General features: G+C 28.9%; 1 protein-coding gene across 1 annotated transcript in view; it reads left to right on the top strand.

Annotated features, from left to right (window-relative positions):
* Nucleotides 1-12791, top strand: part of LOC129968730 (metabotropic glutamate receptor 1-like) — a 459728-nt gene that overhangs the window by 422599 nt on the left and 24338 nt on the right. The window contains exon 9 of the mRNA XM_056082915.1: nt 9612-9738. Coding sequence (XP_055938890.1) covers nt 9612-9738 — 127 coding nt within the window. The remainder of the gene's footprint in view (nt 1-9611; nt 9739-12791) is intronic.

Here is a 12791-nt window from a genome sequence, read left to right as displayed (position 1 = left end):
TATTAGCCATGATGTCTGCCTCAATCAAGTTATAAAAATATATCGTTTTTTTAAAACAATTTTTTCATCAACGATGAATAGAAAAAGCGAGATTTTTTCTGTCATTTTAACTTTTAAATAGCTATTAAAAATTTATTTCTGTAAATATAGCTTTGATTGAGGCACAAAACATCCGCTATTTCATACATATTATTTTGATATATAAATAACTGTATTTGGTTCATTTCTTGTTGAGTTATGATTGTTTGAATGAAGCAACATAATGGGAAAATATCATTCTTCATAAAATGAAATTTAAAAACATCGTAACTAGAGTTTTTAATGAAAGCACCTCAAGAAAAATAATTATAACTCGAGAAATATTTCGAATAGTGACAACATCTTGGTATCGTTTGAAAGCTAAAGGATCAGAGAACATTGTTAAGCAATAAAAAAAATGATATTTCGAACGATTTTCGAAGTTTTAAGTGTGTACATACACCTTAATCCTAGGAGATTTTTTTAAATTATAAGTCAATTGGTAACTTATTAAGTCCATCCTCATTTTGCCTTTGGTTATATATTTCTATTGCAATTCAAAAAATTGTTATTATGATATACAGAAGAATGATATTTTAGAAATTCTTATTTAAATATTTCTTTATTCATTCTTTGGCAAATATGCATTTTTATTTTAAAGGCATGATAAATTATACTATTTTTAAGTGTTTAGAGTGCATCTATATATGACAGTTATGTGTGTATGTAAAATATATATTTTTGAAGCTCAGTCGTGGCCAGAAGGAGAGAAGACACTTTGAATTTTTTTAAAACTTGGCTTTATTCCATCCTGAGAGGCATAATTTATGTATAAGAAGCGCAGACAGAACTGATGTCCGTTCGCAGCGCGACACAAGAGCGAAAGAGCTAGAGAAAAAATTATTCCGGTGATTATATACCATGAGATTCTGATAGAATTTATTTACACGTGTCGATTTAGGTAAGGGGAAATAGGTATCTTTTAAAAGGATTGGTTTAGATTGACAGATTTTTATTCCTTCACTCGGAGTGTGGGAATTTCCGATTTTAGCAATTTTACAAAGTTTATGTTGAATTAATTAAAAAAAAAGTGGAATTGGATCAGGAAATAAGAGGACATTTTTAGAATGAAGTTAATATGGTTTAAATTCAGATAAAAATGAGGTAATTGATTAGGATTTAATTTAGATTTAGAGATATAATTACATATATATATGTGTGTGTGTGTGTGTGTGTATACACACATTATTTAAAAGATTTGGCTTGTGTGTTTGTACGTTTTTTAAGATTTATCTGTTAGGACCAAAGTAGGTTGAATTAGTACAAATCGCAGATAGCAAGATAATTATTTTAAAATTCGAATTTGTTTCATTTATTTAATGTAACTGGATAAATTTAGATATTTTTTGCTTATTTTTGTGAATTTTTCACATATATTTACATTGGAGAACAATGCATTTTGTATGGTATAAAGTCTGGAAAATTCTCTTTTTAATAAGTGTGTTTTTAGGTTGTTATGTAATATTCCTGTTTTTTAAAGTTTTTCGAAATGCTTATCGTCTGCCGAAATCTGCGAGAGGTTTTTTTCTCCATAATTAATAATGTAGCTTAAGATGAAGTTTTACTTTCAAAATGAATATTGTTGCACGAAACAAATGATAATGATTTTATTAATTATTCCTGCGTTAATTATTTTTGATTTAGCTTTATTTTACATGACTTATTACTTATTTAGCTTTAGTTTTATTTTACAAAATTTTATGTTATTATAGGATAACCGGTAAAGTTTTTTTAAGCCATGAAAATTCAAAATGGGATTTCTTGCAGCCAGGAAAGTCTCATATTTCCTCCTCCTCTCTTTTGCTTTATTTCAGATTACTTTTTGTTTATTTTCTTTATTGCTTAAATTACATTAAGCAATACTTCTTAATTAAAGCAACTGCTTTTCCATTACTTAACTTAGAATAAATGTATGATAATACAAAGAATACATTTTTCAGTTTTAGGTGAAATCTTTTTTCATGTCACGGAAATTTCATAATTGTAATCGCAAATATATCCGCTAATTTTACAGATGACTCCATGAAACTTCTTCCTGTGTGTTATGATATTGCTTTCACTGTTCTGCTTGGACTTTTTGATCCATCTCTTTATTTTTTGATTTATTTATGCAACTTCAGTCACTTTACTGTAGCTGTATGTTACTTCCTTGGTTAGATGAGGCGGCGTTTTGAACTGAAGTGCTCAAAAGCATTTTACTCTTTAATTAAAGTGCTTTCATTGCATCTATAACATTTTCTGCACCACAACACGGTTTTATTGTCTCAAGAGCAGTATTTGACTTTTGACTTTGCTGCACCAACATAAAGAAAGAAAAAATGGAATTTTCTTTCATAGTTCCACAGAAATGCGTTTCTATTTATAACCTTCAGCTGCGAAAAAAATACAAATAAAACGAAATGGAAAAGAAAGCAGAAGAAATTGGATGATTACTGAAAAAAAGACATACTGGAAAAAGCTAGAAACTGCCTAAGGAAGTGAATTTTGAAATTACGGCAAAACAAAAGGCAGCTAAAAACTAAAGAATAAAGAGAACACATATTTAAGACGAATACTGAAATAGAAAACTGTCGAAACTATGAGAAATTGTTAAAGAAACGAAATGAAGACTTGAAGCAAATACTGGTAGGAAACCATATCGAAGACTGCAGGAAACTGAACTACAACATAATATATGAACACAGGTAACAAAGAAAGAAACAGAGGAAAAAAATATCAAGCCTTGATTGTACATAATCCGAGGGCTTATATCATCAAATCTCCAATTGTACTTACAAATTTGAAAGTATGTTGATTATTTTTTCAATTTTAGATTCTGAAAAGTGATGTAGTGAACGTGAAACGTAGAGAAAAGAGAGTCGTCTATCATGTGTGACAGCGATTGAAAAATTCACGTTTAGTTTCAGCACGAATTGGGTAAATTTATGTATCCAAGTGTACTCACAAATAACTTCTTAAAATGTTGAAAATTCCAGATGGTAATTGTCATTCACATATTAACGAAATGTCATCGCTTGTTTTTAATGCTCTTAAATGGATCGGGATGTTATAAAAGCGAGTTAGATTACTATTAGATAAAAATCATACCAAAAACCATTATTAGGAGCTAAGGAAGAAAACTCTGACTGACCATATCGATTTGGCATAAGGAATAATGTTTCTGTATATCTTAGACCTATGGAGAAAGTTCATTGACATGAAATTATATTCGTTTTCATTATTTTTAACTACATATTTAATCAAATATTAGCCGGGATAGTCTGGTTGGTAGTGCATTGGATTTGCGTCCCTTGAATTGCAAGTTTGAATCTCACCGTCGAAGACTCTCCGTGTGTGTAGTGGCTGGCGCACGTGTAAATATGTCGTGGTCATAAAGTCCTCCATGTCAGGAATAATACCACTGGGGGTACTGGATCAGTGATTCTCTGATTCAGGTCTAAATTACGATTTGTTGAGGAGTGAATGAAATGAATGAATGAAGTCCGCCCAATAAAAAGGGTTGTGACGTGTGTGTAGCTAAATCGTACTCTTGGCCCTAGATAGTGCTACTGAAAAAAATAAGAGATGTACCCTTGGCTTAAAGTCAGTGGGCTTGTCTATGACAAGTGCCATTAGGAACAACAACAACAGTCAAATATTAGTGGTAAAGATTAAACTGTTTTTAAAGAACTTTTAATTCTTTAGAAACACGTTGAAGGTTATTTTATGATGTGTAACATAACGTCTTATTATATAATTGCTGTTTATAGTCATATATAGAGAAATAAAATGACAGTAAAAAAATCGCTGGAGAGGAATTATCTCAGAAAAGGATCGGATGTCCTGTTTGTTGCTCTATCTGACATTAAACATAATGGAGGTTTAATAATATTAAAAATAAAAATATCTTAATACTATCGCTTTACTGCCTAAAGATTTTATTATTTCAGTTTTTCATAGAATCTTATAGAGATTAGATGGTTCGATATAAAAGCGCGATGCTTTTCTACAATATTATTACCTTCAGAAATATTAACGAATTGCTAATATCATGCAAAAACTATCAGCTTAATATTAATAAAATGTTCACGCACGAATGATAAAGTAGTAAAGATTTTTTTGCGCACAATTCACAAAGAAATTATGAAAAGCGTCACAGAAAAGAAGAAAGAAGCAAACATAGGGAGAATGGGCGAGTCCACTTCAGTTTTTGCCTCTCCAGAGAAAAAGCTTATCTTCATTCTCGTTGGTACAGTTAATGATATATACTCAAAAGTATTTCCTTGCTCGACATTACCTGGAATGATCCTTTTAGTTCGAAGTATTCATCTTCTCGAGTGGAATCGCAAACAACGCCAGATGGATCGAAAATAAGAGGACTAGATGGTGGAAATAGTAATATATCTTAGAATATCTCAAAATGCTTTCCTTCAGATTGCTTCTAACGCCTTAACAAGTCACAAACTATTGTCATTCTAAAGGAATCACTTCATCTCAAAATGAATGCCGGGTATTTGACAATAAATCTGGAATGGCTTTGTTGAATCTAACAGAAATATCATTTCAACAATCACCTTTTTAATGGCGTCGTTTTCAGATCAAAACGAGCTTATTCGTTTGTACATTTTAAAAAAAATAGGTATTCAATTTACTATGTCTGAAGAGTTATTATTTTTATTTTCGCAATCACTATTTTTCAGAAATACTGAGAATGATTTAAAAAACCTTCAAACAAATATAAAAAATGTTCCAGACAGAGAGATAAGTCAATTTCTTCAACAAGGCCTGAAATACGGGAAAAACTGCTGTTAAGACGTTAAATTCTCAAGTGAATTCATATTAATTTATCAGTAAAATTTTGAATATAACCCAAGTCTTGATAATAAAATTTTAATTTTTTTAAAAAGACGATAGTAATTTTATTTCAAAAAATAGACGAATGCAACAGATATTAACAAAAATTGTAGTTGTAAACACCGAATGTTATAAAAACTTTTGAGCTACCATAACTAATACATTTTAAAGTCTGTTTTTTTTTTTCAAGCAAATTTGCGAAATCCAACATGAAACGAGGTGCTTTTCTCTTGATCTAAGTTTTCTTGATATCGCTCAGCATGCATGCATGTTTTGTTCGACTATAGAATCGAGCTTTTATTTAATGAATCTGTTTTCTGCTTCTTATTGTGAATTTGTGTTCAATCAAATGTGTTAGCAAACTCTATCGGATATATGATTTTTTTTTTATTTAATTGACTTGCAAAGAGTCCCCAATAGGGGTTGTCCATTGCTTTTCTGATCCCATTTTCTATTGTAAAATTGAAATATTTCTATTGGCCCTGACTAACTTCTAAAATTCATCGAAAGTTTCTGGAATTATTTGTTCAAGGCAGAATAATTGGATAATTTTCAATTTATAATCAATATTTACTTCATACAAGATTCTTGCCTTGCATTAAAATTTATTTTCTATTTCACCACGCTGAAAATATTGCTAAAATGTTAATTATATGTAAAAACATGGCTATAATTAATTTTATTTCCTATAAAGTGTTGAAGTTATAAAAATTCATGTTGAACATCATTATTAAGAATTAAAACTTTGAATTTACATTAAATACAAATAAGAATCAATTTAACATGCAAGCAGAAGTATTGTTGATTTTCTGTAAATGAATTAATATTAAATCCAATTTTAAAAATTGAAATTTTATTACAGTTCTCAATAGCTGTAAATAATTCCATACATTTCGGCACAAGTTTAAAAGGTTTTTTCAACTGTGAATAAATAATTTCAATCGATATACATCTTTAATACTTAAAATCATCTTACATCATTTCTTCATTATTTTAAAAATTTAACATTATTTTCAGAATTTAAAACTATATTTTTATCCTACTTTCCAACTAAATTTTATCTGTCATTTTCTGATACACAACAACAAAAACTTGGTTTTGTAGTTTTGATTTCTATATATAATGATAGGGAGTTGAAAGTTATTCTATAAGAATTCCCCCTGTGCGAGACATAATACATACTATCTTGTTAAATTTTGTCATAAGTGAAAGTTCCTTATTTGAGTTTTTTTTAGAATATTTTAGAAAGAATATTTTTTTTTTGGATATTCATGTGCTTTCAGCTAAATAAGTTCTTTTCACTTATTGATTTATTCTTTTAAAAGCCATTTTTTGCCTTATTAATGACATATTAATAACTTTGAGATTGCGAATAACTTACAAAAGAAAATTCATTGAGATAATTAGATAAAATTGATTTATTGAATTAATAATTAACTAAAGAGTGATACTTAACATTATGGTTAGAAATAAAAAATATCAATGGTTGTTTTATTGAAAGGTTTAGTGAGATCTAATTCCAAATCATTTTTTACAGCATTAGGTGTTAATATCGTGCGTTATATATTACTAGGCGCATTACTATCTGGAATATTAAACTGATAAGTTATTTGATTATTAAAACTACATCATGTTGTAAGATGTTTTTTTATATTTTATGTGGCTACTGAAACTATTAAGATTTATCAGTTCTACTAAAAAATTATGAAGTAACTTAAAATGGATATTTAAAAATTAAACGAATTTAGTAATTAGTATATACTTTTATGTGAACGTAGAAGACTCTGAACATTTTACATCCATAATTTTTATCAGAACTAAAAAAAAAAGCATTGAAAATAATCTCATTATAACTATCTATTTTTATTTTTTAAATAATAAAATAAGAAAGATAAGGATTAACCTTGCAGTGACTTCTAATTCAAAATTCTTAGAATAAGTCCAAATAAATTCCTTTAAAGAACATCTTGTAAACTCACAGTTTCTACTCTAAAAGCACTTTCATCGTTACAATGCTTCCAAGAACAGTTTTCTACTTCCTAAGAAAGCTGCTTTTAATGGCTTTTAGAGAGAAAATTCAAGTTCCAGAAATATTTAACTCACTTATAGATATTGACATATAGAAGCTTTTTTCTTATGATGAACAAAAGGCATATTTTTTTAGAAAGTTGGCGATTTCCGATTATTTGTGACATTCTAAGCTATAACGTTATTATGTTGTAGCCATAATTTGGAATTCCAAGTTCCAACACATCTTCAATCATGTCCTAAAGATGCATCTTCAAAAGAACATAGAATTTAACAATTTTTTTCTTCTAAATTCTAAGTTAAATCATCATATGTAAGTATATTAAACCTGACGACGCAAAACTTACAATATATGCAAGGCTTCTAAATATGTAAACAAATATTTATATTTGTGATTGCTTTGAATCTGATTAGAGTAATTAACAAGTAAACAATTGATACTGGTGTTCACCTAAGAAATATTTATACAGATTTACATTATTTATTCGAATGAGCTATGGACGATAAAACCATTCTTTGAGCAATTATCTACAGAAGTTACTAGTTGTTTACAGAAGTTTCATAATTTCTGTATTAATTGTAGAAGTGCAAGGTGTTGCCAAAAGTTAGACGAAGAAATGGATTGTAGATTCACTAGCAGAGAAAATTATTTGGAGAATGATTCAAAGCAATTAAATCAAGCAACTATTTGCCCTTAATAGACTTAGGGTGGATTGCATTTTAAGTATCTTAATGGGGAAATATGTTGTGATTGGGAATGTGATTTGTGATCTGATTTCGGAGTAGAGGGCACCGCTGGACAATAGCTAAAATATATTTTATAATTAATAGTTACAGTTATTACTAATTTAATTACAATTCAAATTTAAAAAACAATAAGTGAATCCTAATGCCATCGGTAGGGAACGAGAAGTCGTAGTTCCACTTCGATCTTCAAAACATGTATCCCTCGCTGGAGCTGACGGCATTGCCAACATAAGATAAAGCCATCCTGTACCCCGGTGCTTATAACACTAAATTATCTAACCAGTTGGATGAGCACAAGATGGAAGAAAGCAAAAAAAGAAAAAAAAGTGTTAAAAGATAGAAAGAGACGATAAACCATCCAGGGATCTCCATTGAGAATTTCATTGGTGTCAAATCGTATACAACTTTATTCAATTTTTGGTGAAGTAATAACTAAATGGAGGGGACAAGAATATTTAAACCAATGGTGACTATGAGCTGAATTTACAGGGAAATGAGATTACTAACTGGAAAAAAATGATAAATTATATTGTGAATATCTGTATGACATGGATAAGCATATAAACAAACATTATAGAGTCAGAAATCTGTAGCATCCGTCTATGTACACAATAACTGAGACCAAAATGCTACTTGTCAAAATCAATTAAATTATTCATTCAAAAGTGCAGTTCTGACGAAGGAAATCAAAACACAGGATCCAGACGGCATTGTCAACAAAGGATCAAAAATTAACCTGGCAAAATGACTGGTGATACAGGCTGGCAGAATAATTGGCGACACAGGCTGACACAATAGTTGGTGATATATATGTAGATCCAAGAACTGCTTCAGTCAACAAATAGATTTTGAAAACACTGGAGCCACTTTACACGTCTTTCCCAGTATGGTGTCCTAACTAGATTTTGTTTACTCACCTACATTTGTTATCATCAGTTAAAATAGTTTGCTTATAATATTACAGTAACGTTTAGTGAAGGATTTGAGATATAATACTATAAGATTTTTTTATGGTCTATAAGGTCTTTAAGGTGTTCTATAAGGTGGTCTATAAGGTCTTTAAGGTGTTCTATAAGATGGTCTATAAGGTCTTTAAGGTGTTCTATAAGATGGTCTATAAGGTCTTTAAGGTGTTCTATAAGATGGTCTATAAGATCTTTATAATAGAATATATATATATATATATATATATATATATATATATATATATATATATATATATATATATATATATATATATATATATATATATATATATATATATATATATATATATATTTGATGCATCTTTTCTTTAGTATTTTGGACGATCATAGTGTCAGTTATACTAATAAGATGAAAAAATATATTAACGTCAATGAATGAATTCGGTATACACATTTAACAGAATTTAGGTGTCGCATATAGAGCAAGAATGAACAATGACGAATTTAATGGCATCAACAACGACACAGTTCAGTACAAGAAAGCTCAACTAATACATAGGAAGTTATTAATTGACTGCACCAAAATGAAAGAGTGATAGAAATAACTAAGTCATGATTTTTTTTTTTTTTTTTTTTGCTTTTATGACTAAATTAATCGTTGTAGATAGAGACATTTCATTAATTGATAGTGCATTCCATTTAATTGAAAATTTAACATCTATTTATAACAAATTTCATGAAAAGCTTCAAATATTTAAGTAAGTTTCTTGAAAAAGTATTAAATATTCAAGTCAACCGGGAATAGAATGTTATTAATAGTCTAATGATTGTTTACTTCCGTATACAATTAATACCGAATTTTATTCTTATTTTCCATCGTAAAGAAATAAGTGTTAATGAGTATTGTTAGTATACTTGAATTATACAACCTATTCATTATTTTATTTAATGCTCTATCAATTTTAGAAACACTAAGAAATGTCTTTTCTTTGCTTTCAGAGCATTCAATCCGAGAGTGTAAAATGTTGTTGGGTCTGCGTGGCTTGTAAAGAGAATCAATTTCTGGAAGATGAATTCACTTGCAAGGATTGCGAGCTAGGATGGTGGCCGAATGAAAATCTTACAGGTTTGTGTTGTTCATAAAATCTGTTTAACCAATTATTCTGCTTCTAAATAGGTAAAACTTTTTCTCTGAGAAAAATATAGGTACTTGTTTATTTTTTTAAAGTAAAATTCGATAAATCGCCAAAACTTTCGAACCGTCGCTAAATAATGGAAAAGTAATCACTTCTCTGGGCGACCTTTCTATAATCTGAAATCACCAAATAATGCTATTATCTTGGCATAATCAGATATTTGCCCAGAATAAAGCTACCTTAATAAGATCTTGGCATCCAATATATTAGGAATCTTGGCGATCTTGACATAATCTGAAAATTGCCAAGTAATCCAGGGGTCTGTAAGAACAAAAAATCATCATTTTTAAAATATAATACCCTTAATATAATTTGAAAAAGGTTGTGAGATCATCATTGATATTGAAAAAAAATTCGATACAGTTATTTTTTGTCACACAAATTATTGCAGAAAAATTGACATTGGTTACATTCTTCCTGTGAAGTACAACTTTACGAGACATTAATATAACTAAACAAGAATAATCAATGCAGTGAGGAGTGTCGGAATGACTGCAAATTAGGTTTTTGCAGCTGTAAGTCTCTTATGAGACGGATAATTCGTACATCTTCGGCGATAGTTTCCGGACTCGAGAGATATCTTTCTGAGAAGGTCAAGGTCGTCCTAGTTCAATCACTGGCGTCTGGCATTTGGAATGACACTCTCATAAGCCTTTTTTTTCTGTCTATGAAGTTAAAAAACCCCACGAAAATGCATTCGTTATTAAATATACTTTGAGTATAAAAAAACCTGTTCACATATGGAAGATTCAAATATCTGCGGCTTTTTAAAATTTGGATTCAGGATGTGGCAATCTCATGATAAATGCAATCACTAAAAAATACAACCTTGTAAATAAAGTAATCTAGTAAATAATGTAATTTAGTAAGTAATGTAATCTAATTAGTAATACTAAAATGATTTCAGATGTTTACAAAATAAACCAATTTAAATTTTTATATAGGGCGTACATTTTTCAGAAAGTTGTAGAATGTGTTTCTTTGCATGAACTTAGAGAAAGTTCAACATATTAACAAAATATCGCTTCTTTTTAACGAAATTTTTTGATTATTTATAATCAATTTTTTTTTATTATTATTCTTTTATTCATTTTCAATAATTATGAATAGGTTTACTCAGCTTTTTCTAAAGAGTTATTAGTTAATAATATATTAATTATCAGTTGATTCTACTTCTAGAAATATGTTTGTATTTAATATAAATTCTTAAACTATAAGATTTTTAGGTTTGTTTTATTTCATGAGTACGAAAAAACAAATTTTCCAATAGTTATTTTCTTAAATTTGTTTTTTTAAATATATAAATGCATTTTAAAATATTTTTAATTTTTATAAAAAAATCGTCCAGCAGACTGAAAATTCTCCCAATGAAATATCTGCTACTTCGAAATCAAATACATTCCATTAAAAAAAAAAACAGACGATTCACCGACAGGTCGAAATGATGAATTGAATCACATTTATTATCATCACTTATCTGATGGATGACGACTTTCCATTTCTATTAGTTCGGATGAAAGCAAATAATTGGACGTCCGCTTCTGATCGCATTCAGTGTACGTTCGATCGAAGGAGATGATTGAGGATGAATCATTCATCATCATCTAAAAGCGCTTTATCGCTTCCAACTTTCCGATTCCGGCAAAAGTTGAGCGGGCGAGATCAACCACACTGAATTGCGCAATTTGTCTCTTGCTTATGATGTTTTCCTTAGTTTTCTCTACAGTTCTTTTTACTGTATTATGAATAAAAAATTGCAGTAGCAGATAAATTTTGTTTGGTGTTTGAGTAATTTTGGAAAGTAATTCAACTTTCTTTAAAAGTAAATCCGAAATCAGTAGAGATAATCAGTTTCTTTAAACATAATCAATAGATGAACAAAACAAATAGATATATGTTGTAGAATTGAGCCTTATCTTTTTCTTGGATTTTTTTTCTCCCTATTTGCATATTTTAAAGTATTTCTATTTATAATCTTACTTTTTTGAGCTGGTGCCGGATTATTTGTCTGCAATATGGATATACTACATCGGGACCAAATTAAAAGAGATTCTGCGGAAGTGTTTACAATTTTATTTTTCCCATATAAAATGAGTATATTAATTGAAAACATCTTTAAATTGTTAATTTAATTTAAGTAATTCTGGATATTTAAAAAATGAATTTATATTTATAATTATTTTTCTTCTAAAAATTAAATTGTAATCCATGTATTAGTGGAATAAATATTTATTTTTGAGTAAAAAAAAAAGAAAAACATATTAATTAAAACTGTTTGTAAGTTGTTAAAATAATTTCAAATAAAAAAATAATAATAAAAAATAAAGGCAAAAAATACTAGTTCAGGATTGAACTCGGGTCTCCTGTTTACTACGCCAGTATCTTAACCACTATATTATTCGCGTCTCGGCAACGGCGAGACATTGTTAGTAAATAAGCTATGCAGAATATTTGAGGGCCATTTTCTCGAAACTGACTGGCCATTGCACTTTAATATTTTTGTGAGAGAACATTCTAATTGTATACTGCCTTTATACTAAATCTCATCTCGAACTGAATTTTCAACCTCGTGCCTTCCCCTTGTAATATGAAAAATAAAAACACTGTAAATTTTGAACTTGGTCATGGAATTTTTACAATTTCTTTCATTCAACAAACTTTATGAGAAAGTGCTTCCCATTTCAAATTATCTCTTATCTAAATGCTTTCTCCTCGCCTACTTATCGAATGATCGTCGTGGAATAAATGTCAACTCCAATTCCATTATTTACAGAATTAAAAGTTTGCTAGATTCTATCAGATTTCATAAAAAGGAATGCTTATTCCGTGTTGCTTTTAGTAATTAAATATTAAATCTTTATTATCCATAGTTTGTAGTGATAAAATGCAGGTCTTAGAATGGATCGAAAAATTAAAAACTGTTCTATCAAGTAAAACTAGGTGTCTAAAGTTGCTTATTAACATTTATATGAATACTGACTTT

This window comes from Argiope bruennichi, chromosome 5, assembly GCF_947563725.1.
Source record: "Argiope bruennichi chromosome 5, qqArgBrue1.1, whole genome shotgun sequence".
NCBI classification, from domain to species: domain Eukaryota; kingdom Metazoa; phylum Arthropoda; class Arachnida; order Araneae; family Araneidae; genus Argiope; species Argiope bruennichi.
The sequence above is the reverse complement of the archived record's forward strand: the minus strand, read 5'-3'. Positions and strand labels throughout refer to the sequence as shown.